This window comes from Medicago truncatula, chromosome 2 (assembly GCF_003473485.1).
Source record: "Medicago truncatula cultivar Jemalong A17 chromosome 2, MtrunA17r5.0-ANR, whole genome shotgun sequence".
In the NCBI taxonomy this organism is placed as follows: Eukaryota; Viridiplantae; Streptophyta; class Magnoliopsida; order Fabales; family Fabaceae; genus Medicago; species Medicago truncatula.
Genome location: NC_053043.1, coordinates 15,337,670 through 15,364,064, shown reverse-complemented (window position 1 = coordinate 15,364,064; position 26,395 = coordinate 15,337,670). Strand labels below are relative to the sequence as shown.

Genomic DNA, 26,395 nt, shown 5'->3' with positions numbered 1-26,395 from the left:
CCATTGGACCAAAATATTGTCAATGTTCTTCTTAAACATTACATGACTTTACTAAGACCACTAAAAGTCACGTAAGAATGCAAAATAATGCTTTAAAAGACCAAACAAAACAATGCAAAAACAATCAGTTTAAGTACCAAACTCATCTCTTCTCCAAACTAGGTATTTTAGACAACTTACATGTGGAACAAAAAGTTGTGATGTAGTTTGATAAAGGACAAAAATTTATGTTTTTGTCATGTGTCTTGCCTCTAGTTTGTCCTGTCTCTGAAGCAGTTTTACAAATCAAATACTATATAATTTAAATTGTCTTGTCATATCCTTTATTTTTTAGCAAGTCTGAGGCACCCAAACGTGTGAATGATTCGATTGTATAACATTAAAAAAAGGGTTAAATAAATTTTGAAATACCTATAAAATACTCCTCAGTCAACTTTAGTCCCTACAACAATTTTATTCCTGTTTAATCCACATCTTTTATTAAAATTGCATGCAATTGCTAAAAGTTGTGGACTAAAAATAATAATAAAAAAATTAGAGGCTATATTTGAATGATTGGTATTTTATAAAAAAAACTAAAAATATATTTAACTTTTTAAATAAATGACTTTTGAGTTGGGATCACAAAATATTAAAATTCAACTGGATGTGTCATATGATATGATTCATAATTGATCAATTTTTTATGACAGTTGATATAATAAGACTTACAAAAAATATCATTTAAAAATCAGTCCTAAATTGGACCATTCTATACTCTCCTAACTACTTTAAGAATACAACAAGTCAAATGATATATCTGCAGCAAACCTTCCTAGTTGACAAATATATTTCAACTAAGCAAAACACAGTTACTATTACTTATAAATTATATTTATATGAACCCTATCTAATGTGTGCCATTCTCAACAACTAATAAGTCAAATGAAGCTTAAATTTCGTCAAACGCATTGCAACCCTCCTCCTTTGTCCGGGCTGGGGACCGGCTGTGTTTATATCATATATGAGACACAGGCGGAGTTAATTGCGAAATCACACTAGCCCTCCTTCATGTGTATAAGCATTGTTTGTTTGAGTGAAGCGATAAACAAGTATCAATCACTAAGTTGATGGACATTGTAATTGCAAAACATCAAACCCAGTATCATTCTTCTGTCGGTCTTGACCCCTCAAAGAAACACTCATGTGTCATAGACCACCACGTTATTCATTTTTTGGTTAGCATAGAGCTTTCATGTTCCTCCATAGGGCAAACAAATGCAACCGTGCACTAGGATGAGTTTTTCAACTAAACCGCCTATATGCCCATACATGCTTTGAGTTTTTTGTTTTCTTTAATTTTCAATGGCTGACGAATTTTCATTTGAGGAAAGGGTCTCATCGTTCCACATTACATGTTGCCTGCCAACGGGAAATTTCAATAATCAAAACAAGCGATGCAATGTAATGAATGGAAAGGTAAAACCATGTGAGTCATGTACAAGCAAGATGGTTTTGCACCATAAGCAAGTGTCTTTTTTACTATTAGATCAAATAATCATAAACTAGCTGGTATATGATGCAAAATTTGTCTCACTTGTACACCACAAATTTGAACTAATGTAAAAGTACTACTTTCACTGTTTCGTTTTTTTTAGAAGTATACTTTCAAATGGTATAAGTTGTCTGAAAGTACACTTTAGGACTACACAAAATCAGTGTTTTTCTCGTCTTATCTTGATATACACAAAGAGAACATTTCCAAGACAATTTTTTTTGCAAATGTCAATCGGAGTAATAGTTATTTTGATCCTTAAATGTGTAACGACTAATCACAATCGTCTCTCAATGTATCGAAATTTCAAAATAATCTCTGATTGTGCATTTTCTAGTCAAAATAGTCTCTGACATTAAAATACTTCGTTAATATTGTCTTATTAGTACTTCAATATACTTACTTATTATCATATGAGTCCTTATATGTACTCACTTATCATCATTTCAGTCCCTATATGAAAAAAGTTATTGTGAGTATTGAGAGATTATTTAGCGCCACAGACTATTTTGACTAACAAAACGCACAATCTGAAACTATTTTAGAATTTTGATCTACTTCTTACACATTCTGGGACAAAAAATGATTATTACCCCAATGTTTTATTGTAACATGACCTTAAAATATTATTTAATTTCAATTCATTTATGCCTAAAATCCAATAGATAGAAGACGTCACTTGGTTGCAATTTTGCCACTACTATAGATTTACCACTTGATCTAAATATCATCTTAATCTTACTTCGATCATATTATATTCCACACACACATAGGGCTCATCCAATGACAATATTTTTTTGCATGTATCGTTTTCTAAACCTTCCACTTCACTGCCTATATTCCTCAAATTCTCTAAAACTTCCACTTCATTTCCTATATTCCTCAAATTCATTTTATTTACGAACACTCACTTTTCAATTTATGTAGGTCTCACCATTGTTAACATGGACCAAACATAAAACGGCGGAATCTACATGATTTAACTTATAAAGGGAGTGTATGTTGAAAAGAGAATGTTAGAGTGAATGTCCCTAAACATTTCTTTGATATATCATACCATACTATGAATTCACATTTCTTAAACATTGTTGATGTGTTTTGATGATATATTTAATGATATCACAGGTCCTTAATGGTGGATACAAAGCAACGATATATGTATGTTTAATGTGATATGGTGATTTATTGTAAACGTTGTTGTTCAACAACTAACACAGCAAGATATAAATTTGGGACTAACTTAAATTTTTCACTTCAAAAAAAAAAAAAAAAAACTTGGATTCTTCCATTGAATTTCTCCCCATGTAACTACAGGTTCACAATCAATTAAGTGTATATCCAGGCTAATTTTGAAGGTGGGAAAAGTTTTTACCGTATTAAATAGTTTGTTATTCAAAGGTATGCCGTTTGCCAGTTCTACTAAAACAAATACACCAAGGATAAAAATAAATTGGTTGATTATTTTCAAAGAAATGATGTTGATTTTAACATATCACTGTACTCTCTCTGTCCCGTATTAATCGATCTAATTTGACCATGTGCATTATCCACATAACATACTTTAACCATAATTTTCTACTAATATATAAAGACAAATGATGGCATATAAGATGTTGGATTTATCTCGTGAATGTTTTCAAAATATGGGATGGAGGGAGTGCAACATAAAGTGACGTTGTATTCATAATTTTATACGTGCTAAATACCCAGTTTTCCAATCTCGAACTTGTTTTTTCGTGCAAACCCCTCAGAAACGTTTATCCCAATTTATCTCTACATTTTATCCCTTTGAAAAATCAAAATGCAAGAAGCTTCAGTATTTATTGTAAAATTACCGTTTTATCAACAAAAAAAAAAATCATTTTTTGTAAATGCTAAAGAAAACATGTAAAATAGAGTTATGTTTGTTAATCTTACTGGTATTATTTAAATTAAAAAATGATTTGATTGATTAGTAAAGAACAATTTGAAATGAGTTCGCTCTAGTAATTTTGTGAGGATAAGAAGTTCTGAATTAAAATAAATAAAGCAATATAAGAAACCAATCAACAAAACAAAGCTAAAGCCTAAAGCCACTGCTCCTACCCATTTTTTTGACATTTCGTGCATCCAAAATGGTAGTGGTTTTGGCCAGGAATTCATTTTAAAATACCTTTAGCTGCTGCCTGGTGCTCACTTTATTTGATGAGTTGACTGAGGGAACCACTGGAGGATATATTAAAAGAACTGGCCAGGAATGACTCTAACAAGGGGCAGAAAGAGAAACATACCAGAAGCATAATCCAATTCAGCGACCTAACAGTTTTTCCTACTTGAGCTAGTCCTGCAACAACAGGAATTGAAGGTGGGAAGCAAAATAAACGAATTGAAAACATGGAACATAAATTAAATATGGTCACTTGGCAAACCAACATGTCATCTACCTTTAAATTTTAAAATAGGCCACAAATAAGTTTATATATTTTAAAGTTTCTTGTTTTTAGAATAATTATTAGAGTAAAAAACAATATCCATAATTATTTTTACTGTATGACTCGTACCAATCATCATTAACATGAAATTGAACTACCCAATTGGCAATTGCAAACCATTTTGCTAGAAATCCTACCAATTTCCCAACGTTGGTAAATGGGAGATTTGACACCATGCATGAGTACCAATTTTTTTAAGGCATGGTTTTCCAGGCCCAAAAAAGAATTGCCACTTTATGCTATAGGAAAGTGATTTCACTTGTGTCAAAAAATTGCCTTAAAACTCATCATGCAGCCTAAACAAGTTTTGGCACATTAATATTTATCAATTGACTGTTAAAAAAGGTTGATATGGACGTCTAATATTTTTACAATTCACTTATCAACAGGAATTCCAATATTATATTGTTGGCCTGTAGATACATCGATCGAGCAGTTGCCACCTATTCAGCCGCAACTACTAATACAATTCAATCAAATCTTTGTATGGAAACAAGGAGGGTAGGACAAAAAAGGAGAATGAAATGGGTAAGTAGAAGAGGGATTTGAGATTTGCAATGTAGTAATTGAGTAGCATGCACTAATGTTCCAAAGCTTTTTACTCGTTAAAAGAATTAGGCATCTTTTGTACCAAATCATTCCTTCACTAAATTATTTAGACATGGAAAAAAAAATTATTTACAGCTTCTAAGAGGAGAAACTCAACTGCCACAACTGTCTACAAGAATGCCCAAGTTAGGTATGCCATCACCAAACAAGTAGGCAACATCAGTCACCAATAGCATTCAGTTCAGTCTATCGTCAACAATGGTGATCCATAACTACCTGAAACACCACAACACTTTAAATCAATACCCAGAACTCATGCACTAGACGGCACTAGTTTAATTTATAATGCTACATTTCTTATTTTTATTTCCAACACCAGATACTCAGTTTGATAAATGGATTTACCTAACAGCAAACTAACAGTCCAAAACATCTAAAGTTCTAGACATGCATCAATTGCACTGTAAACATATGTATGACGTTTTAATGGATCATTCCCATAATAGTTTACAGCTACATAGTTTAATAAACGGGTTTACCTAACAGCAAACTGACAATCAAAAACATCTAAACTTCTAGACATGCATCAACTGCACTTTAAACACATGTATGACGTTTCAATGAATCATTTCCATAATAGTTTACAATTACATAGAAAAATAGTCAGAAACTACAAAAACATACTATACAAGATGTTTGAAACTAGAGCTACATCCCAGATTATCCTATTATCACGGTGTAGTGACAGTTACGGTAAGGTGACATGCTAGCCCCATTACCATCATAAAAAAATCAAGGCATGCTGAATTATGTGAGAGAAACATGCATTTATTGGTAGTTGGAATCTAGATTAGCTTTCGGAACATTTAACATCATAAGATACAGGGCACATAAAAGATCGGTACCGAAAGATTTTCATTGTGTCAACAACCACAAAACTTCCACTTGGTGAAGGATAACTAATGCAAGTTGTGATAATGGTGCAGAAACCATATATGAAGCAGACACCAAATGAACAATACAAGTCTGTTCTTTAACAGAGGAGACTAATCTATGCAACTATTCCCCTATATTTTTCCTTTGGTCATCACCAGTCTCTATCCACATGAGGTCCATATTCAGTAAAAAAAATAATATAATATGCTCATCATTAAAAAAAGTAATATTTAACCCCCGAACACCAGATTGCGTACCATCCAATTTGATGTCAACTGCTGCATCTCAATATTAAGCAAGTGGAAACATACAAGGCATGTGTAAACAAGCACTGCTGCAACTCATCCAATTTGATGTCAACTATCTAGTGTAGTATACAGTAACAGTCTTCAAATCTTCAGCATACAAAGTGGATTTTGGGACTATAATCCTGCAAGAAGGACAGTAACAATAAGATTGCGTACCAATGGAAGAAGAATGACTCTTTCCGACAAAAAGTACCAAACAAAGAAGCATATTTCTCTCTCCACTGAACATTCACAATTAAGGTATGCCCATTTCCAAAACATTATTTAACATATTCAACATATGCTTGATAAACTTGAAACCAAAAAGACATGTTTGAAGAGTTGAATGCATGCACTGAACAAAACCCTAGTCAAAGAAGTCAGGAAAATGAGGACCCCATAAAGGCAAAGGAGGACTGGCTATTAACAAAGGGGGAGAATAAATTATAATCATCTATTGTATCCAACTAATCAGTTATCAAAAAGAGGGAAATGTCAACATTTGAATCAATGGAAGATAAAGATGTCATAAAAGGAGGATTAAATAAAGATACATGACAATGCACAGACTGAGGAAGCACATACCAGTATCAGTCTTAATAACTGCCTAGTTCATTGATCCACGGCACCTGCACATAAGTGCATAAACGTTACAATTAGAAAGAAAACAAGGTGACTTTCACATTTTATTTCATCCAAAAGTTTGGATAAAATGCTGATCCTATTAAAATGTCTATAAAAAAAACTAAAGCTGCCTTTTTTTTCCACCTTATCACTCCATTCCTTAACTTCCTTACCTCAACCACTAAACCAACCTTATATAGGTTTTGTAGGGTTATAAAATAACCAAACTGAAATGGATCATATTCTTCAGTTTGTTTTTTTGAAAACCACTTCTTCAGTTAGAAGAGAGAGAAAGCGAGAGAAAAAAATTGAAGAGGGAGAAGGAAGATTGATGATAGTGTCGAAAGTGAGATGGAGAGATGAATTAAACAAAATTGTATTTCATTAAAACAAAAAAATCAGATAACCCATTTTTTATTGGACCTTCTTGATGGTTTTTCCTCAAGTTATTTGCAGTTTTTCTCCGAAGGGGGAGCCTTGGCGGAACGGTAAAGTTGTTGTTACATGGCTGAAAGATCATGTGGGTTCAAGTCCCGGAAACAGCCTGTTGTGTAAAATACAGGGTAAGGCTGCGTACAATATACCAAAATAGTGGGATCCCTTCTCGGACCCTGCGTATGTGGAAGCTTTGGTGCGCCAGGCTGCCCTTTTTTTATTTTCAGTTTTTCTCCACCACATTTAATCAGACCAACTTTCATTTGATCAATTAGCCCCATCTAATCCATTTTTTCACAGGATTGTCACTTGGCCTTCCTTCACAGGACTAAAACCTTATCTTCGGGAAGTTTTAGGTATCTACACATCAAAAGGTGCTACCAAAACTACCATCAAATTACATTGGTTCATGATCTCATCGCTTCTAATATATCCACTCATCCAATGCAACACTCATCTGCCAACTTGTTTCAAGGAATGACATATTGATGTATACAATACGGATCCAATACTCGCATCGTGCCCAAGCATCGTATAATAAATTAAATCAATGCAATTCAAATATCTGGGAACAGTGCCAAGAAAATTGTAAGAGAAATTTGTGCTAAAAAAATTAAGAGTCATGATCTTACTTTTTGGAACCACAGTTGCAGGGAATCTTTTTCTCCTCCAAGGGAAACTTATAATTGTATGTAATTTCTTCACCGGCATTTATATGCCGTTTGGCATATATAAAAATCTTCTTTTGACCCTCAAAAGATATAACCTTTGGGTAACAGTTGGGCTGCCAAATGTTCGGTTCAAATTAGGACGAACGTGAAATCAAAAGTTGACGTGAGACAAGCATACACCCAAACACAAAAAACAAACCCACACACACACACACATGCATTTTGACATGTAATATTACTGCATAAGTACCTCACAAGAATGGTTAATAAATCGTGCAATCCCACCTCTCTTTGTAGCATCAACCTACACACGGACAGGAAAAGCAAATATATTACTTCAATGTAATCATTAGATTAACCATAATAAAAATAATAATTAAAGGACATGAAAAAATACAATTAACTTAATATTCCATTTACATAAGCTTTTGCAGATTAGGTATTATTCAAGCTTGTCTAGTGCAAAAACCAACCATATGAAAATGTGACCATGTATCCGGAAGGATTGTTGTATAAAATGTGTCTAGAAGAGTCAAATAATCCATGCATTACAAACCATAGTTTCAATCAGATTAAGAAAGCCACGACTAACAAGGTCAGGTGGTTATAATGTTCTCATGAATAACCTGTGATCAGATTAAGAAAACCACGACTAAAAATTAAGCCAATCATCCCACAAACCCATTGCAATCATGGTGCTTTACCAAATTCTTGAATTCAAACCATAGTTGCACAAAAAGTGAATCATCTACTCGGTCAAGTAACATACGAGATTTTAGTAACGAGTGTACATATCTACCTTCTAATGTCTAACCATAGACACCTGATCAGGTCTGTGACTTCTCATCAACTTTCAAAACAAAAAATTTCAAGACTGAACACAATCCAGTAGGTTTAAAACTCATACAAGGTTTTGGTCCTTTAACTTCATTGTTTCAATTGCAAAAAAAAGTATAGGTATTTGATACCAACAAAGAAACTTCCAACATAAAAAATACTACAACACATACTAACCACATAACCATCATCAAGTCTGAAAAGGTAACTGCTTCCAATTCCCATCTTCTCATATTGAACCTCACGTATATCAGATATCTATAAGGGATAAAATCACGTCAGTCAATTTATCAATAAATTTTTTATTTTTTTTAAAAAAAAGGAGCAATTGCATTAAGAATACAAAATTGATTATGTCACTTGTCAACCCAAGAATTGAACTGCAAATTGGAAAACCTGGCAAGCTTAATGATTGATTGTTGATATGTATAACAACAAAAATAAGTACAGAAATAAACTATTTTTCTTTTTCTTTTCTGTGCATATTGATTACCTTATATTCTCAGTTCCTTAGTTTCAGCGCACCTTAATTATTATAATCTGAACAAGTTACGGATTTTATAGCCATCAAAAATATTCATTCTTCATAAAAGAAACCACTAAATAAAAAGCTTTCGAAAGAAAATCTTGCAGCTTATCAAAAATAAATAAATCTTGCACCCAGAATATAGGTGCTCACTTGGAATGAAATACGTAAAAAGTGACACATCTTCCTAGACATGAATATTCACACATAAAAAATGGAAATATTATTTAAATTTTTTTTTTAAAATCTGCCTAATGTGATTGACTTTATTTGTGTTGTTATATATGAGTATGAGTATAAAAGTCAAAATTTACTTGCAAAACAGACCAGCATGATATGCCTTGAAATATGCAACTTTAGAACAATATTTATTTGTTTATACCCGAGGACGAATTAATTCTCCGATATACTCAATGACAAAGTCCTCTGCTTCAATTGGCTCCAAGGCAACAAGACCCCAGTCGTGTATCTTGCTCCTTTGAAAACGTAGTCGCTTTTTCCGTGCCTGAAAAAAGCAAAATATAGTAGTTGAAATCTGATTTATCCTTAATGCGCTAGATAAGTGTGACCAAAAAACACATTCATTCTTCAATCACCTTCAATTGAGGCACTTTCAGAAGATCCGCACCCTCAGCTGCAGCAAGAAGGTTACGTAACTTCACCCTATTTGTTCTTGCAGAAAGACCCTTACTATTTGACAACTGAGATGGATTTTTTTCAGAATTTATGAACTTGTTTTGTAAACGCGGAAGACCCCTGACACGTGCTCTACTTGTGGGACTAGCACTTTGAGACCATTTATGCCATTCCCATCCATCAATAGAAGTCCTAGCACATCCAATAGATCTAGGACACAAATCCAATGACTTAGATTTAGCAGAATTCCTCCGTGCCTCAGTTACTTGTTTGCTGGCTTCCAGACTTGCACCGCTATTTGAAATTTTCAAAACCTTTGCGGGATGAGAGGATGTAACACCATCTGGCTGATGCTTTCTTTTGGATTTTGATACTGTATTTGTCGCTGCATATGGCAATAACAAACCAAAAACAAAATAAATATATCCTGAAAACTAATAAGACATTTTACATCAATCTGGTAAGTTTCAACAAGGAACAAGAAGCTGAGTACCAACAAGAGTCCAGTAGGAATATGTCATAAATAAACCTACCATTTAGTTTCTCTTTGGAGATATGACCAGTGGTCTTCCTCTGAATGGTGACATCAGTGTTATTTCTTTTAACCACCTTCATACCAACACTATTATCAGATGACACCAAGAGCCTCTTTTTATTAGACTTCAGAACATCTGTAACACCGTCTGAAAAACAAAATGATAGTTGTTATTCCTACGAAAGTTATAATCATAAAAGCAATGACAACTTAACAAGGAAAATTATATACTTTGAACTGTATGTGCAAACTTGGATACTTTCTGGCAAGTTTTATTCTTCAAGGATAATTGAACACTGGGTGAGCTATTATCGACATTGACAGGAGAGCTCTTCTTAGAAGATGTATCCTTCTTCCCTTTAATCATCTTAGCCTTTCCACGTTTAATAGCAGTTACTTTAACTTCTGCACTCTCCTTCACATCTCCAGAAACATCTTTCCTTAACTTAGCCAAAGGCTTCTTCCCTGGACCTGAATTATCGTCTACAACGGGCTTAGAGGAGCAAAGCTCTTTCCGTGACAGATTCTTGCGGTGATACGTATACTTTTCAATCGCCAGAGGAACTCCAGAACTTTTTGCGCCTTCCTTCACTTTTCCTAGTCCCAATTTTGTGCCTTCCTTCACTTTTCCTAGTCCCAAAGTAGCATCATTCAAATGCTCCTTGTTTGCACTGAACGACTTCCCCTTCTAAGAATTATAAAATTATGATAAATAAATCAAGATACAAGAATGAGATGAAATAAAATCAAATAACGAAGACTGACATCAGAGAAACCAAATTCAGCATTTGAATTCACATATATATTAAACGAAGTTCTTACCCCATGACCACGAGACTGTAAATTCTTCTTTATCGTACATGATGACATAACTTTTTTAAATGTAGAATCAAGAATCGACAGCTTCCAGTCTTTTAGAACTTCATCATGCAGCTTCTGTCTGCACAGTGCAGCTGTAACATATTCTGTAATCTTAGGATTACATTCAACTGTTCTTGAAGGTCGAAATTTTGAATTGCAGTGTGGGAATATTGAGTTCTTTTCGAATCCAGGTGGTAGGTCACCAATCTCCTCATCATCAACCACATCATTTAAATGTCCACACAATTCTTGAAATGCTTTTGAGAATACATCGGACATATGATTTTCAGATGAAGGGACGCAAATTGAGTCTCCATTTTTCACAGGATCGATAGACTTGTCACTTAGAGTTTCTTTAACAGATGTTTTACCGGCAACCATCTTTGAGATACGGCAGTCACTAACATCAACCTGCAACTATTACAGGATTCTTCAATAAATAGTGTCTAAGTAGATAAAAAGAATATGAACACTCGTATTAAAGTTACCTCGCTAAATATGTCTTTCTCTGGGGAAGGAATTAATTGGTTTACTTCCTTTTCAACAACACTTCGAACATAATCAGCTAAAGACGCCTTTGCAGAGCAGTGAAGCTCATTCTCCACACTTTCAAGAATGCGTGTCAAATCTTCAGAGTTACCATAACTGCATGAAACTCTTTGACCTTCTGCTATATTTCCAATTTTAATGTTATTAGGAGATAAAAGTAACTCAGGATGACAATCTCTTTCTGTCGCCATAGCTCCAGACTGGATATCAGCCTCAACATTGCATACAGAGGAACCTGTCCCGAGAGCCAACTGTACATCAACTGTTAAATTATTATAGGTACAATTAAAGCAAAAACCTCAAGTAAGCAAGCCACTGAGTACTCACAGCTTCTGATTTTAACTTTTCGACAGAATCTTTAGATTCATTGACAGATGATTGAGGCTTAGGATGAGACCAATATTTCTTCTTCCTCCAGGAAAATAAGACCTCCGTCACCGTGTCAAAAAACACTGCATTCCACATGACTTGCAAGGAATGATCAAAAAGTACTTTACGAACAACAGCATATGACCACCAAAAATTTTCAATGCTTCCAACTGACTTAACATTCGTTGAAGACGGTCTGGAAATTTCATGACAGGCCTGACCATTCAAAATACGGGAAGCTGCAGGCTCACTTGGAATGGAAGCACCTTTATTCATCTACACATAAAAAATAGGCTGTTAAAGAAAATATTCGACGATTTAGCACAAAAGACAAAATTTTAAGTTTTCAAAAACTGCAAGGGAAGTAAAGGTTACCATTTTATTGTTCAACGTGCAAGTTTCAGAAGTTTGATCAGCAGACTCAAGTTTTTGCTTCTTGCATTTCTTTTCAGTAATAAACTCTGCAATGATATCGCCAATAATCCCATCTAGCACAACTTTACGGGAAGATTTCATTACACCCGTGTGCAATTGGGAAGAAATGTCTTCAGATATTTCACAAATTAAGTTCATGACATCACCAACTCCATTGCTTTTGGAATCTGATCCACAGATGGTTCCACATGTATCTCCTTTCATTGCATTTACAGCAGACAGCAACACAAAGGTTCCATACTTATTGTCAAAATGAGAGATCTGTAAATTAATATAAATCAATTAAAAGAATGAGTATTAGAATAAAAGCACTTCCTTTATAGAACCCAGTGACAAACATAGGCAATAAAGTCATGTTCCAACAAATTGGTTTATATTTCTTCCATAGACAAGCACCGCAATGACAAAATTAACGTCCAGTCTAAAAGCACTTATAAACTTGCACAATATTATCCCTGTCTTCTCTAAATGTTTTATTTGATAAATTATCCCTATATCTCTTGTTATCCCACAATATTGAAAACAGCCAGATTTTATTCGTAGTTCAAGGAGTTACAAACCTAACAGCATCTTCTGAGTCAATTGTCAGTAGATGAAATTTCCAGAAATTTAATTAAAAAAATGAATAAAAAAGTGTTGATTGATCTATGTCTACTAAAGTGTTGATTTTATCTATCACAAGATTCAAAAGGCAATCCAACATCATTGTGATCCTCTTTTCAACAAGTTTATTTCAATTATTCATCATAAAAAAAACTACCATGAATATGAATTTTACAATCATTTGTCATAAGCATCCTTTTGAAAATAGATTAAAAAAAACCTCCATTCTCATGGTAATTTGTCTGCTTGAAATACCTCCATTCAGCTTTATCAATACAATAAACTTGCACTTAATATCATAAAGAACGAGATTTTTTTTTTACTAATGATAAAGAATGAGATTTGTTCACCAAAAAAATGTAAAGAGCGAAATTAAAGTATACCAAAAGGGTTCACGATTACTTGATTTGATTAATTATGAGCCATTGATTAAAATGAAATGTGTATATATATATATATATAATAGGATCCGTTGACACCAGGTGCAACGGATTCGTTGACACCAGATGCAACGGATTCGTTGACACCAAATTGTAGCCTTCCATTTCTTTATAAAAGTAAAACTGATGATAACCATAATTGCTTTAAGAAAACTTATCAACTCGTCATTTTCTCTCCTGGACCAGATCTGCAACTTATATATTATTTCACTGAATGAATTATTGCATCTTACCACTGTTGAATCTTCAAGATATCCATGGTGGTGCCAGGAAATCAGCTCTGAAATGGAATGTGGCCCATGTTTCATACCCTTTTTATCCTCATAAAGCCAACAGCATTCTCCTCCCAACTAAAATAAAAAGCAATACACACCCATCAGAATAAGCAACAGATATGTCAAACTGACTCATATTTAATAGAACAGAGAACAGATATTGCACTACCATCTGAGAAGAAATTATCCTGCTAAATGCCTCTGAGCTTAAATCCACATGATTGGATTCCTTATTGCAGTCATTGACGTGTGAAACAGACTTTGAATCAGGGTTAACAGCCATAACAGCAGCAAGCTCAACAGACCTATCTTGCCCATCTACCATATCCTGAGAAGAAGATGAGCAATTTTTCGACATCCTTGCGTTAGAAAAATCCATGCTCAAATATGCAAACCCGGTGGAAACATGGTCAGGATACTGTTTAAAATAATTCAACGGTACAGAGTTCATTATTGTGCCATTGATCACAGGATACACAGGAAGCTCAAATGGCAAGAAACCTGTAGTTAAGCCCTCATGTAACTGCTCCTTAATATAGGGACCACACATTTGTCCATGTTCGTTCACATACATCCATCCACTGACAAAATCAGGCTGTTGCACAAAGCCACGGAAACTCTGGTGTGAGTGTGAAATATTAACTGTGCTAGTAGAACACACGGAGACATCGCTGTTAACATTTGATGGGCAGCTCATCTCCATTCCACAATTCGGATTAGCTTTATCATCAATATTGCCACAAGAGCTATTATCACCAGTCTCCTGCACCAATCGAGGCGCAATTGAGGCACTATATCTGAAATGCACCTTTCACACTTCTTGCTTGCTCCAGTTGATTTGCTGCAAAATCAACAGATTTTATTAACAACACATGGATCAGCTACGTTTCACAAATCATAACTAATGAAGAAACCATCCCTGAAATATAAGTTTGCAATTACCCTCTTTGGTGGCATAATAATGAAATTAAGAGCAGCAAACAAACACAAAACATGTCTCAAAATGCTGAACACAAACACAAACACTAACTAAACTGTTCAAATTCGGTGTAAAACGCTAACTAAACATACCAAGGCCCTGTTTGGATTAACAGCTTAATTTATAGCTTATAGCATAAACTCTCATCAAGATAAGCGCTTATGTATAAGCTATTTCTATAACAAAATACAATTTTCAATTAAATTTTTTTCTTATAAGTTATAAAACATTTTCATAAGTTCTTCCAAACAGTCTCACGCGTGATTTTTTCAGTGAATAGGTTCAAATAAACCAATCCAAACACACCTTACAAATTCTAGCAAAACGACGACAAATCAAAAAACAAAAGATAAACAGTCATTTTTAATTCTATTGAACAATAAACATTATAACAAAGCATTAAGAACAATTGAATTAGGGTTTCAGATAAAACAAAAGGTGATACATAAAATTGGGGATAAAAAAAAGGTAGAAAATTTACAATTGGCTCAAAATTGACGAAAGTGGTGCAAAATTAATTAAAGAGAATTGGAATATAGTGGTAATAACTACGCAGAAAGAAACAAGATGAACGGAATTGAGGGAGAAACCTTTGGATCTCACAATCTCGATGATGAAGGTTGTTATAGGGGTTGGGTGGATTTGGTTTCGTAGATAAAGAGGAAAATTTTAATCAAAACTATTTATTGATTTATTTATTCTTTTCCTTGTCACAAACTACACCCTTACACTTCCTTAAAAAATAACTACACCCGTTCTTATTTTGTTATTTATCATTTTTTTTAACCCCTTTTATGGCATACTCCGTTTTTAAATATGAGTGAAATTGATTTTTTAAATTTATTCATTTAATGATGAATGTGGTTTATAATATGGACCACATTTATCATTAAATGGATGAATTTAAAAAGTTATTTTTGCTTATATTTAAAAACGGAAGGAGTAAAAGATTTCGACAATTCAAAAATAGGTTTATTTTCTTTACAAATTAAATTGGTGAATTGTTTGTTTTTTTTAGAGTTCATTAACCATTTATTTCATTTAAGAATCAAAATCCAAGAATTATTCTGAATGATTCATTCTTTGGTAGAGTTCGTTAATAATTTAAATTCGATTAATTGGTTTTTTTTTGTATATTTGATCCACCGTACTTTTGCAAAATTTTGAAATATTTAACTTTGACTCATATATGGAATATGAAATAAAATATTTAAGGTCAAATATGTCATTTTTTAAGTTAAAGAAAATATGATATGATGTGATTTTGTTCTTTGGTTTATTTTAAGTTTGACCTTATTTTATTGTACCAAAAAAAGAGTTTGACCTTTTTTTTACCTTTATTCCCTAAAAAAAATATATCGGTCTTTATTTAATTTTTATCCATGTTTCAGACTTCATGGTCCAAGATATCAAGAAAAAAGTTCAACTTCTATCCAAAAAAAATAAAAGGAAAAAGTTCAGCTAAATTGTTCTCCTTATCAACATATTATGATATCTATGGTTCAACTCAATTGCTCTGATTTTTATCTAAAATCAATTGTAGTATTTCATGGTAAAAATCGAGATAGTTATGGTTTAAAGATAGTGACGTAAATTATAAAATTTCTTGGTGATGTCAAGTAGGAAACGTGAAAATACTAGTATTAAAAGTATTATTATGGTCAATGATATTTAAGTGGAAGATGTTAATAATGTATGTGAAACGATATTAGCTCACTTTTATAATTTTTTTGGTTCCTCTTGTGAAACTAAGTGTGAAAATTTTTCTATTTAAGAATTAAGACTCTAGGTTAATAACGTGGAAGTATCTAAGCGCGAGTGTCATTTCTCAAAAGATGAGGTCAAACATGTTGTTTGAGATTGTGACAACTTTAAGAGTCCATGTTCAGAAGATTTAATTTTTGGTTTCATCAAGGATTTTTTGGAGGATTTCGAAGATATAATGTTTATATTGTCCATATTTTTCCTATCCTTATCCAATTTCATATGCAGTGCGTCAAACTCGTAATATATATGGCATCATGTTTGTTATTATGTGTGCATCAAACACGTGATATGATACATGTTTATATTGTTCATATGCTTTCCTATCATTGTTCAATTTCATATCTTATCCTATCTCTTTCATATCGTGACCATTAAAGTGTATATTTTTTTTTGTGCATATTGCTTAATAAAACACTTCCAATTAAGGATAACTGGGCTCGATGTGGAGTTTTTCATCAAGGGATGCTGCTATGTTCGGGTGGATGTGAGAAGGAGGAATCAGTCGATCATTTGCTTATGTAGTGCGTTTATTTTTTGAATGTCCAGTGTGCTATTTTACGATGGTTAGTATTTATAGTTTGCTTCCCTATGATATTGGTATGCATGCTTCCCCGTTTGGTGGAGCTCATCTTTTTAGGAAGGATACTCGTGCATGTTTTCAAATAATTTGGTTGGCTACTATTTAGATAATTTAAAAGGAACGTAACCTCGAGACTTTTAAAACAAATGGTTCTTAATCTCTCAAATGCCACTTAACAAGGTGAAGTTCCATTCATGGTGGTTGGATTAAGGCGTATAGGTTACACTCATAAATGAATATTGTTTATTTTTATAAAAGAATACAAAATTTAATTAATATAATCTATGAATGTACACTTACTTTACATATTCATCAAATGATGTGTTTCTTTATCAATTAATTAATAGGCCAAATACATTCCCGGGTACTTTAAGTTTCATGTTTGTTTCATATAGATCCTTTAAGTTTATAAGGTTTCAGATAGGTCCTTTAAGTTTCGAGTTTGTTTTGGAAATGTTCTTTCTGTTAACATCCGTTAAGCCAAAGTTGATCTGTCCGTTAAGCCAAAGTTGATCTAGATGGGGGTAAAATTGATGCCAAGTGTCAGACAGAACCACCTCACCCACTTAATGAACAAATCAGCTTTGGCTTAACAGACATAACATCTTTGGCTTAACGGAGGTTGAAAGAAATGACTTATCCGAAACAAACTCGAAACTTAAAGGACCTATCTGAAGCCTTAGAAACTTACATGACCTATCTGAAACAAACCTGAAACTTAAAGGACCCGGAGAGGTATTTGACCTAATTAATATAACAACTCATGCATTTTCATATTCATTCATTAACAATATATATATATATATATATGGAATGCTAATACACACCCACTTCAATTTTAGAATGTGTGCATTAGCATCCTACACCTAATTGATTTGGACAAAAAATACCCTTCTAACTTTTTTAATTGTTATTAAACATATGTCCTCTGATGTAATTTCATGCCTGGCCCACACCCATACTCTCTCTCCTTCTGAAAAAAATCAGATCAACCAAAAACAAACAAAAAATCCCTCACGGCGGCTGCCATGTATGTTACAACGGGAAGCTGAAGAAAAAACCCATGGTATTGGAACCATCCAAAACCAAAGATCTTCATAATCTCCCACAACAACATAGTTGGCCGTGTCATAAAAAACCGTCGTCACATCCAAACAAGCGTGGCATCGTAACGCCGGACTGCAGTTCCGACACTTCCACCCTCCCTTTCAGCACCATCGTCAAATGGCATAGCCGCCGGAATTTCCGTTGACAACACAGTGCGGCGCACAGAGAGATTTGCGACTTGTTGGCATCACTGGGCGGCGCGTGTAGTTATTTTAGAGAAAGAGAAAGAAAAATATGGGTGTGGGCCAGGCATGAAAATTACATTAGAGGGCATGTGTTTAATAACAATTAAAAAAGATAGAAGGGGTATTTTTTTGTCCAAATCAGTTAGATGTATGATGCCAATGCACACCTTCTAAGCATGTGTTTGGTTCCGCGTTTCCGCACCTCAAACTTGCGTTTAGACCCATAAACGTGATTTTTGTCTTCTGTCAACATGTTTGGCTTTCTCTTCAAGAATCAATTCTGTCCTCTAAACTCTATTCTACCAAAAGCTAAGAATCCTAGCTTCTCAAAATCAATTATTCATTTGTTGTTGGGTTACTTTTATAATCTTTTTATTCTGTAATTGCCCTTAACCATTGTCACCGGTTCCTCTACCAGAACTCATAAGCCTAACCACAACATCTTGTCTTACCCCTGTGAAATCCACAACAACACATATCCATATCCTTAATTGGAGAATTTTGAGAGGGGAAAAGGGAAATTGTTGAGGAAAATCGTTAATTTAGAAGAGGTTGTGGATTTATCTATTGAGAGAAAAGGGAGAAGAAAAGTTGTGTGATGGAAGATGAATATTAATTAAGGGGGGTGTATTGAATTGAGAATTCAAGGGATTTTAAAAGATTTTTTTATAATAAAAAAGTCTAGTGGTATTCAACCAAGACTTTTATAAAATGTAAACAAATCTTGTGGTATTCAATTAAGACAATCATGAATTTTTTTTTTAAGGCAACAAAATCCGTTGGTATTCAATTAAGATTTCTCATGACTTATGAATTGTCTATTGGTATTCAAAAGTTTATAGATTTTAATGGATTCTTTTGTACAATGGATTTTGTGAGACTTTTTAGTTAAAAATACACATGACATGCTCATTCAACAATCTCACAAAAAACCTTAAGACTTTTTGAGACATCTATATTTTTGTTTTCTCTTTCAACACTCATAGCCTATTCTTATTATTCCTTCGTCGGAATTACTCCTTATTCACAATGCAGTTGCTTCTCATTGTTGTTCATTGTTTTCTCTTTCCAGCACCCAGTTTTTATATTATTGCTTCTCATTGTTGTTCATGTTCCAGTCAAAAAAATATGTTGTTGTGCATGTTACTTACTAATACTAATTGTATTTCATACTAATTATATTTCATTTCACTATTAATATTACAGATTCATAAGTGTAAAATTTTTTCAAGTCAATTTGCTATTCTAATTTATTATAATTATTTGGGTTTTTTTAGCATATATTTTTTGTTGTTATTATTTTACTATACGTTAACAAGGAAGGCAACATTATGTTATTTTGTTGTTAACCATATTACAATTTGATAATTGTTCTCATTCACTCTTGTAATATTTAATTTTTCTTAAGAATTATACAATCCTTTCAATCTTAAAATCTCATGAAATCCTTCGAAATCATAAAAGTTTATATTATAAATCCATTAAAATCCTGATTAAAAATCTTGATTGTAAAAAGTCCTTTCAATAAAGTCTTTTAAAATCCATCAAAATCAATACAATCACACAAAGTTTTTTAAAATCTTTAAGATTCTTTTTTCTAAAACAATCTTTTAAAATCCCAATCCAATACACCCCCCCTAAGAAGAGGTGGGGAGGAGAATGATAGAAGGGTCATAAAAACCATTGAAGGTTATGGAGAAACACAAAAATTGGATAAGTGTGAATTTTTTTCTTTTGATTATTGAGTTTTTTTACTTTTTCTTTTTTAATGCAGACTATTTTTTTTTTTAATATTGGGTTGGTGTTGTCATAATTTTTTTTATTGCCCTTTGCTAATTTCCATATTCAAAATCAATTTTAATCTAAACTATCCAAACAACATCTTTCATATGAATCATTTTTATTTAAGAAGAGAAATGATATTTGTACAACCACTTTGTGACAATTTTTAGACAACTTTCTCTCTCATACTCACATTATATTCTTACTCCCTCTCTTCCTTTTTCTCTCTCCATTGTTTTTGACCAATAAAAAAAGAGAAAAGGAAGGTTGTCAAATAAATTGTACGAAATGGTTATTCAAATATCATTGCTCTAATAAAAATTCATACCAAGTCAAATGTCGTATTAGTTTGTCTCACCCACCACCAATAACACCCCGACAAATCCTTTATGTTCTTTTCTTTCCAAAAAAATTTGCTGAAAAAAAAATAAAATTAACTAATAAAGAAAAGAATTTCAAAAATAAAACAAATAAAGAAAAAGAAGAATGATGATGATGCAAGCACAATCCTTGTGGCCGCACAGATTTTGCCACACAGGCTTAAACAACAAGAACAGAAGCAGAACAACAATAGTTAACAACACCAATAGCAAGAAGAGAATTTCAAAAGCAGTGACAGTACGAGCAATGCGTGCGGTGGTTCAGCGCGTGGCCTCTGCATCCGTCGAAGTCGATGGCCGTATCGTATCGGAGATTGGCCCCGGTCTTCTCGTTCTCGTCGGAATTCATGATTCCGATTCCGATGCCGACGCCGATTACATGTACTCTTCTATTTCTCTTTAACGAATTTTAACTTAATTAATGGAAAATAAGTTTTTTTCTTCTTCTTCATTTTATTTACTTGTTTAATTTAACAGATGTCGGAAGGTGTTGAACATGAGGCTATTCACAAATGAAGATACTGGCAAAGCGTGGGACCATAGTGTTATGCAAAAAAATTATCAAGTTTTACTTGGTAAACTATGCAACCACAAAACTTTATAAATTGATTTTTTTTATATAGTTTAGTAATTCCTTTTAGTTGCATTTTAGTAGGTGTGTATTCGAATCTTTGTTGAAAATGCATCCGATCTCCGATACATTAGATGATTATGTCATTTTCATTGTTTCGTCTCCGGTGTCTGTGCTTCATAGATTTGAATAGACTTATTTGACCTTGTTTACTCTGACATTGACACTTGTGAAACTGTTTGTAAGAGCTTACGAAATAACTTAAACGTGTTCTTAAGCTGCTTTCGACTTATTTCCTGAAAATTTCAAGATAGTCTGGGGAAACAACTTATAGTTTATATAAAAATGATTTTAAATCATGTGATTAAGCTCAAGTGGTTAATGAGCTCCCCCTAGGACAAATCGTGCAGAAAAACCCAAGTTCAATTTCTGTTGGAACAATTCTTGGCTAGGCTTTACTCACCTCCTGGTCGAACTTTGGATTACCAGGGCCCTTTTTCTTAGGAACTAAAGGGTTAACAAAAAAAAAAAAGATTTTATTTTATTTTATATATTGTTATAGAAATAGGTTATCAAGAAACACTTGTATGATGAACCCTTAATTAAGCGTAAGCATTTAATTAAGTTGTTTACCCAAAGATGTCTGATATTATTTGATTATGGGCTTGTAACAGTTAGTCAATTTACGTTGTATGGATTCTTGAAGGGTAACAAGCCAGATTTTCATGTCGCAATGGCACCTCAAAGAGCCAAACCCTTCTATGCTTCTTTAGTGGACAGGTTTAGGAATGCCTATAATTCTGATGCACTCAAAGGTATGTTATCTATGTTTCTGCTTCAATTTCTATTTCTCTTATTACGGGTATCAACTTATTTGAACTTATTTAGTGATGTAAGTACTTGTGAGATTGTTTGGGAGAGCTTATGATATGCCCATAATCCGTTTTCAGCTTTTTTCATAAGCTCTTCAGAATAGCTTATAAAAGAAACTTATAACCTACATGCAAACAGTTGGAATTTATTTTATCTTTTGATATAGAAAATTACTTATACATATGCACTTATATGATAAGAAGTTACGCTATAAGCGCTTATTTTGTTGTTTATCCATTCAAGGCTTTAATAAAATATACGTAACAAGGATAGAGACATCATTGAATTGATGCAATGACTACTCTTTGAATAACTAGGTATAACAATGCATTATTTTCCATTCATGTATTACAGAAACATGTTATAATTATTTATTCTCTCACAATCTTTATGGTGTGTTGGTAGGACTTGTAATAGTTGGGAAGGTTGTAAATCAGAAAGTAGTAAAGTTGGTTATTGGTTAGTTTTGTTTGTCAGGCTTGTTAGTCAGAGGATAGTAGTTATTCTGTGTTTATCAACTTTGTTTGTATTCTGGTCCTATCTGCTATAAATAGGGCCAAACCCCTCCCAATGGAAGTTAGGAATTCATTTTGTTGAAGTTTGTAAACTAGAGAGTGCTCTAAACTCCAGTGTGATGTAAAAGGAGAGTGCTCCTTTGGGGTATTAGCCTTCTGCATGAGATTATCTTGTTGAATTTTATCATTTCCATTCAATTGATAATACCTGAAAAATACTCGAAGAATTCTATTTTTTTTCTCAATTCTGTTGATAAAGTTTTATTCTATATAGAATTATTCTTTTGATTATTCAATTATGTCAAGTTTTGGGAATTCTTTCTTATGCCAAAGAAAGGATCCGAGAAAATGAGAGATATAATTGAGAGAGATAAAAGGTGGAAGAGTGATGTGAACGAAAGCGGGTGTGTGAAAATTAGGATTGTAATTGAATAAGTATTCAATTTTGTAAGAACTTATATTATGCCATGGATTGCACTGTATGATCATCATCATATTGCGAGTTGGACCGGGAACCTTCTTATTTACCTCTAAATTGATTCATAATTTTCAAGTTAGAGATTTTTCCTGTTTTTATTAATAGGAATCAAACTCGGTACCTCAGGGTTTAAAACACTCATACACACACAACACACTGAGTACCGACCACTTGCGCTAGACCCTGGTGGAATATGACCTGGAGTGGATGGTTTAAAACAGTCGTGTCTTGTATAGGACATATCACACACCTATGCAGGGTATTTGGGAAACTGCTGTCAAATCTTTTAACTCTTCAAAAGAGAACTGAGGCATGTTGTATACAATGGGGTAATGAATAAAACTAGCAAATTATCTATTGTGGTCAACAACAACAAAGACAAACAGCAGGGAAATCTTTCCTTGCTCTCTATGAAATCAAGTTATTGTTGATTCCAAATTTGTTTGGTGTTCAATTTACGATGTCTTTATTAATGATGTTACAACCAAGCATTTTCGGTTGATTACCAGTCAGATTATATAATCACAATTTGAGAACTATGATTACAAATTTTTTACGACTGCTCAATTTTTTTTAATACCCTATAGTTGGAAATGCATTAGTTGTTTTGTAAATCTTGTTGATATAGATTATCCATGTAGTCTCAGCTCTGTGTTGTTTTGTGTTGATTCATTTTAAAATTAATTTATATTCTTATTTGTATTGTTAAAAGATCCTTTTGATTTTTTTTCTTCGCAGATGGTGTATTTGGAGCTAAGATGAAGGTATAAGTTATGTAATTGCTGCATATTTTGTTGAGAACATTTAACACTTCCTATGTTGACATGCCTCACACTTGTGCTCATGAGCAGGTAAGTTTGGTTAATGACGGACCGGTTACCATGCAGCTTGATTCACAGTCACCCAAGTGAGTTGACGATAGTAATTTTGAAAAAATGTGTCTTTTATGTTATGAGAATCTCATTGACAATTCAAATCATTCAGAAATACAATTGACGCAGCTGAATCATGATTGGAGGTTGATCCGTCATAATGAGCATGAATTTGAATTTTGAACCTTTTGTCAACAAGACCAAATGTAAGGCATTATTTTTGTTATATTCTACCTGAAGCTCATTCTTTCGGATGTAGCAACTTTATCATTTCATAACACTATTCAGCTCAATGAATGATTATGTTCGGCCTTTTCCGTTTTGGGAGCTGCGAACAGTGCCGGTCCTTATAATTTGGGTGCCCTTGGTAAACCAGAGAAAAGGGTGCCTTTATAATTTTTTAAATATCATCCTTATTTGGATCAACAGCACTGTCTAATCTGGATAGTTGTCTGATACCCTGTCTGATGGTCTATTGATCGTATGCTGTGTTACACAGATAGCCTGTTAACTCTCAGAATATTTAATGTTCAACCAAGTTTGGAATGATGTTTTGGTTGTTCCTACTTTCCATGGAAGGTTTTATTGTACTTGTTTTATTTGAAATGCTTGATCATAGTCACAATCACTGCTCTTTGTGGTCTCGTTGTGCGACTTATAAAGATTTATAATTAGTCAGATAGATGGATAAAAAATAAGAGAAATTGTTGTAATTGCAATGCTATATATACACTGCCCTTGTGTCAGATTGCTCATATATTGGAAATGAATTCTGATTTTGTGATAAAGAGTTCTCTCTTTATCTCATCTTCCTTCAACCATGTAAACTTCAGTGGTATCATAGTTCCATTTATGAAGCTCAACAGTTCCACTGTTCTGTTGTATTCTTCACAGCAGCACCTCCACAATCCCCCTCACTTAGTTGCTTTATATATCTAGAACAGTAAAAATAATAGAATGTGAGAACATAGTTCAAAACCAAATCTTTTGTAGTCAGTATTCAAAGGGAAGTTCCTTGTTTTTCATGCAAAAATTATTTTTCCTTCGTAGTTGATGTTCTCAGTTCCTAAAGTTAATTAATATATTATGTGCATTTGATATACACAAGTAAACACTTATGGTCGTCTGAGTGGAGGAGGCTTGGAGAATTCGACTGAAAAATATAAGCAACAATCCCATTCTTTTAATGTCAAATTAAAGAAACAACTAGAGCCAAGTTTCTGGTCGGAGAAATTTCTACGCTAAGGTTTATTATTAAACTGTTATTTTACCTCAGTAGTAGTTTGACCACATTATCTATTAATTTGGTGTAGTTAAACAAATGCTTAATTGTAGATTTGGTCCCCTTGTTTTAATAATTTTTGGAATATGATCTCCCTCTTTTTAATCAGCAATTTTTGTCCCCTAATTTTGACGATTTCTAAAATTAGACTCATCCAATGTGTGTCATATGATTTTAATTAATTTGGAAATCCCTCGCATCATCATCTTCATAAACAATTATAATAGGTTTTGATTATCTAATGATAAAAATAAACAGAGAAATCTCAATCAAAACACAGATAAATTTGATGATAGAAGGATTATAAACCTTCTGCAAAATAACAGAAAATTCCGCATGTAAAACTTATCAATGGAAATAATTTCTTCAAACTTTCATATTATATTGTCATGTGAAATTTTTGTTTATCTGTCTAAAAATATGTATAAATACCTATAGGGTCTCATTTAATTCATATGCATGAGAAGGAAACTAGACCCGAATTTCACATGACAAAGTCGTGTGAAATTTTAACATGAGTATTTTCCTAAGCAACACAGTTGTTTAACAGTGATACTGAGCTAATGAATTCATTCATTTCTTAAATTAATATATGGTTTACACTTTGAATGAATAACAATTCATCTTAAAACACCCAACATGCGTCTTTGTCATCCTAAAAGGATCACACCCTGAAAGAAACAAACTGCAAATCAGAAACAAGTTCAATATGCTATGTTGTTTTGTAGCTCATCTATCCGTCAAAAAAATGTTGTAGCTCATCTAAAACATAACTTAGAGCAAAAGCTCCACCAGCTTAAGAAAAAAGATGGTCAAATTTAAAACATAACTTGCAGCTCATCTTTGATATAGGAATACTCCGTCGTCCACCGTTCGCGTAGTAACTCCCTTTACCGGAAACCAAACTTTCTTCATCTTCTCTTGTACCATGTGTGATCTTATTGTTTTGTTGTTAAGAACCCGCCCTACCAAACACAGCGTTGTCTCCATTTGCTCGTCAACCTCTACTCTACATCTGATGTTGCTTCCACCGTGATCTCCTCTTCTAGCGTTAACCGTTCAAAACAATCCATGGGTTTGTTGAAATGGGATGTTTGTATGGTTCAAAGATAGTATCATGAGTTGAATTTTGATGGAAATTGTTGGCTTGCTGCTGTGAGAAAACTGATGTGAAAACAGGCTGTTTGTCTGGTTCAAAACAAGTTGTTGTGTGAAACAAGTGTTTTGTATAAACTGATGTGAAAAAAATGAGTTGCTGTGTGTGAAAAACTAGGGTTTTCTTTTCACGGGGATAGAGAGTCGCTTCTCATAGAGAGAGATACAACTTAATTACCTGGTCAATAACGAGAATAATGAGACTTCAAAACGAACTACATCGAACGAACAATGGCTAGACTCGAAATAATTAATCAACTCAAAATTTTGATCAAATATTTTTTTAATTAATAAGT

General features: G+C 33.3%; 2 protein-coding genes across 6 annotated transcripts; one reads left to right on the top strand and one right to left on the bottom strand.

Annotated features, from left to right (window-relative positions):
* Nucleotides 1–629: 629 nt before the first annotated feature.
* On the bottom strand, nt 630–15,281 carry LOC11437640 (histone-lysine N-methyltransferase ATXR7). Of its 4 annotated transcripts, XM_024775794.2 has the most exons (19): nt 15,143–15,281; nt 13,743–14,414; nt 13,532–13,648; nt 12,196–12,516; nt 11,779–12,096; nt 11,391–11,702; nt 10,864–11,319; nt 10,273–10,729; nt 10,040–10,189; nt 9,467–9,891; nt 9,253–9,375; nt 8,522–8,602; nt 7,758–7,811; nt 7,469–7,620; nt 6,363–6,406; nt 5,748–5,920; nt 4,712–4,830; nt 3,687–3,857; nt 630–1,401 (listed from the first exon to the last, which is right to left on the bottom strand). In XM_024775794.2, exons 2-15 carry the CDS (start codon nt 14,274–14,276, stop codon nt 6,385–6,387), a joined length of 3,522 nt encoding a protein of 1,173 aa, XP_024631562.1. In that variant the 5' UTR covers nt 14,277–14,414; nt 15,143–15,281; the 3' UTR covers nt 630–1,401; nt 3,687–3,857; nt 4,712–4,830; nt 5,748–5,920; nt 6,363–6,384. The 4 variants fall into 4 exon arrangements, with proteins under 4 accessions (XP_024631562.1, XP_024631559.1, XP_024631563.1 ...); XM_024775791.2 differs by lacking the exon at nt 630–1,401 and having other exon boundaries at nt 2,787–3,857; XM_024775795.2 differs by lacking the exon at nt 630–1,401 and having other exon boundaries at nt 2,787–3,857; nt 10,864–11,313.
* Nucleotides 15,282–20,438: 5,157 nt separating this feature from the next.
* LOC11441122 (D-aminoacyl-tRNA deacylase) lies at nt 20,439–24,480 on the top strand. 2 transcript variants are annotated; one of them, XR_005644096.1, is made up of 7 exons: nt 20,439–20,734; nt 20,831–20,928; nt 21,599–21,739; nt 23,529–23,554; nt 23,642–23,697; nt 23,775–23,868; nt 23,951–24,480. XR_005644096.1 is itself a non-coding variant. In XM_039830459.1 (6 exons), exons 1-6 carry the CDS (start codon nt 20,460–20,462, stop codon nt 23,800–23,802), a joined length of 624 nt encoding a protein of 207 aa, XP_039686393.1. In that variant the 5' UTR covers nt 20,439–20,459; the 3' UTR covers nt 23,803–24,480. The 2 variants fall into 2 exon arrangements, 1 of the variants encoding a protein (XP_039686393.1); XM_039830459.1 differs by having other exon boundaries at nt 23,775–24,480.
* The last annotated feature ends 1,915 nt before the right edge of the window (nt 24,481–26,395 follow it).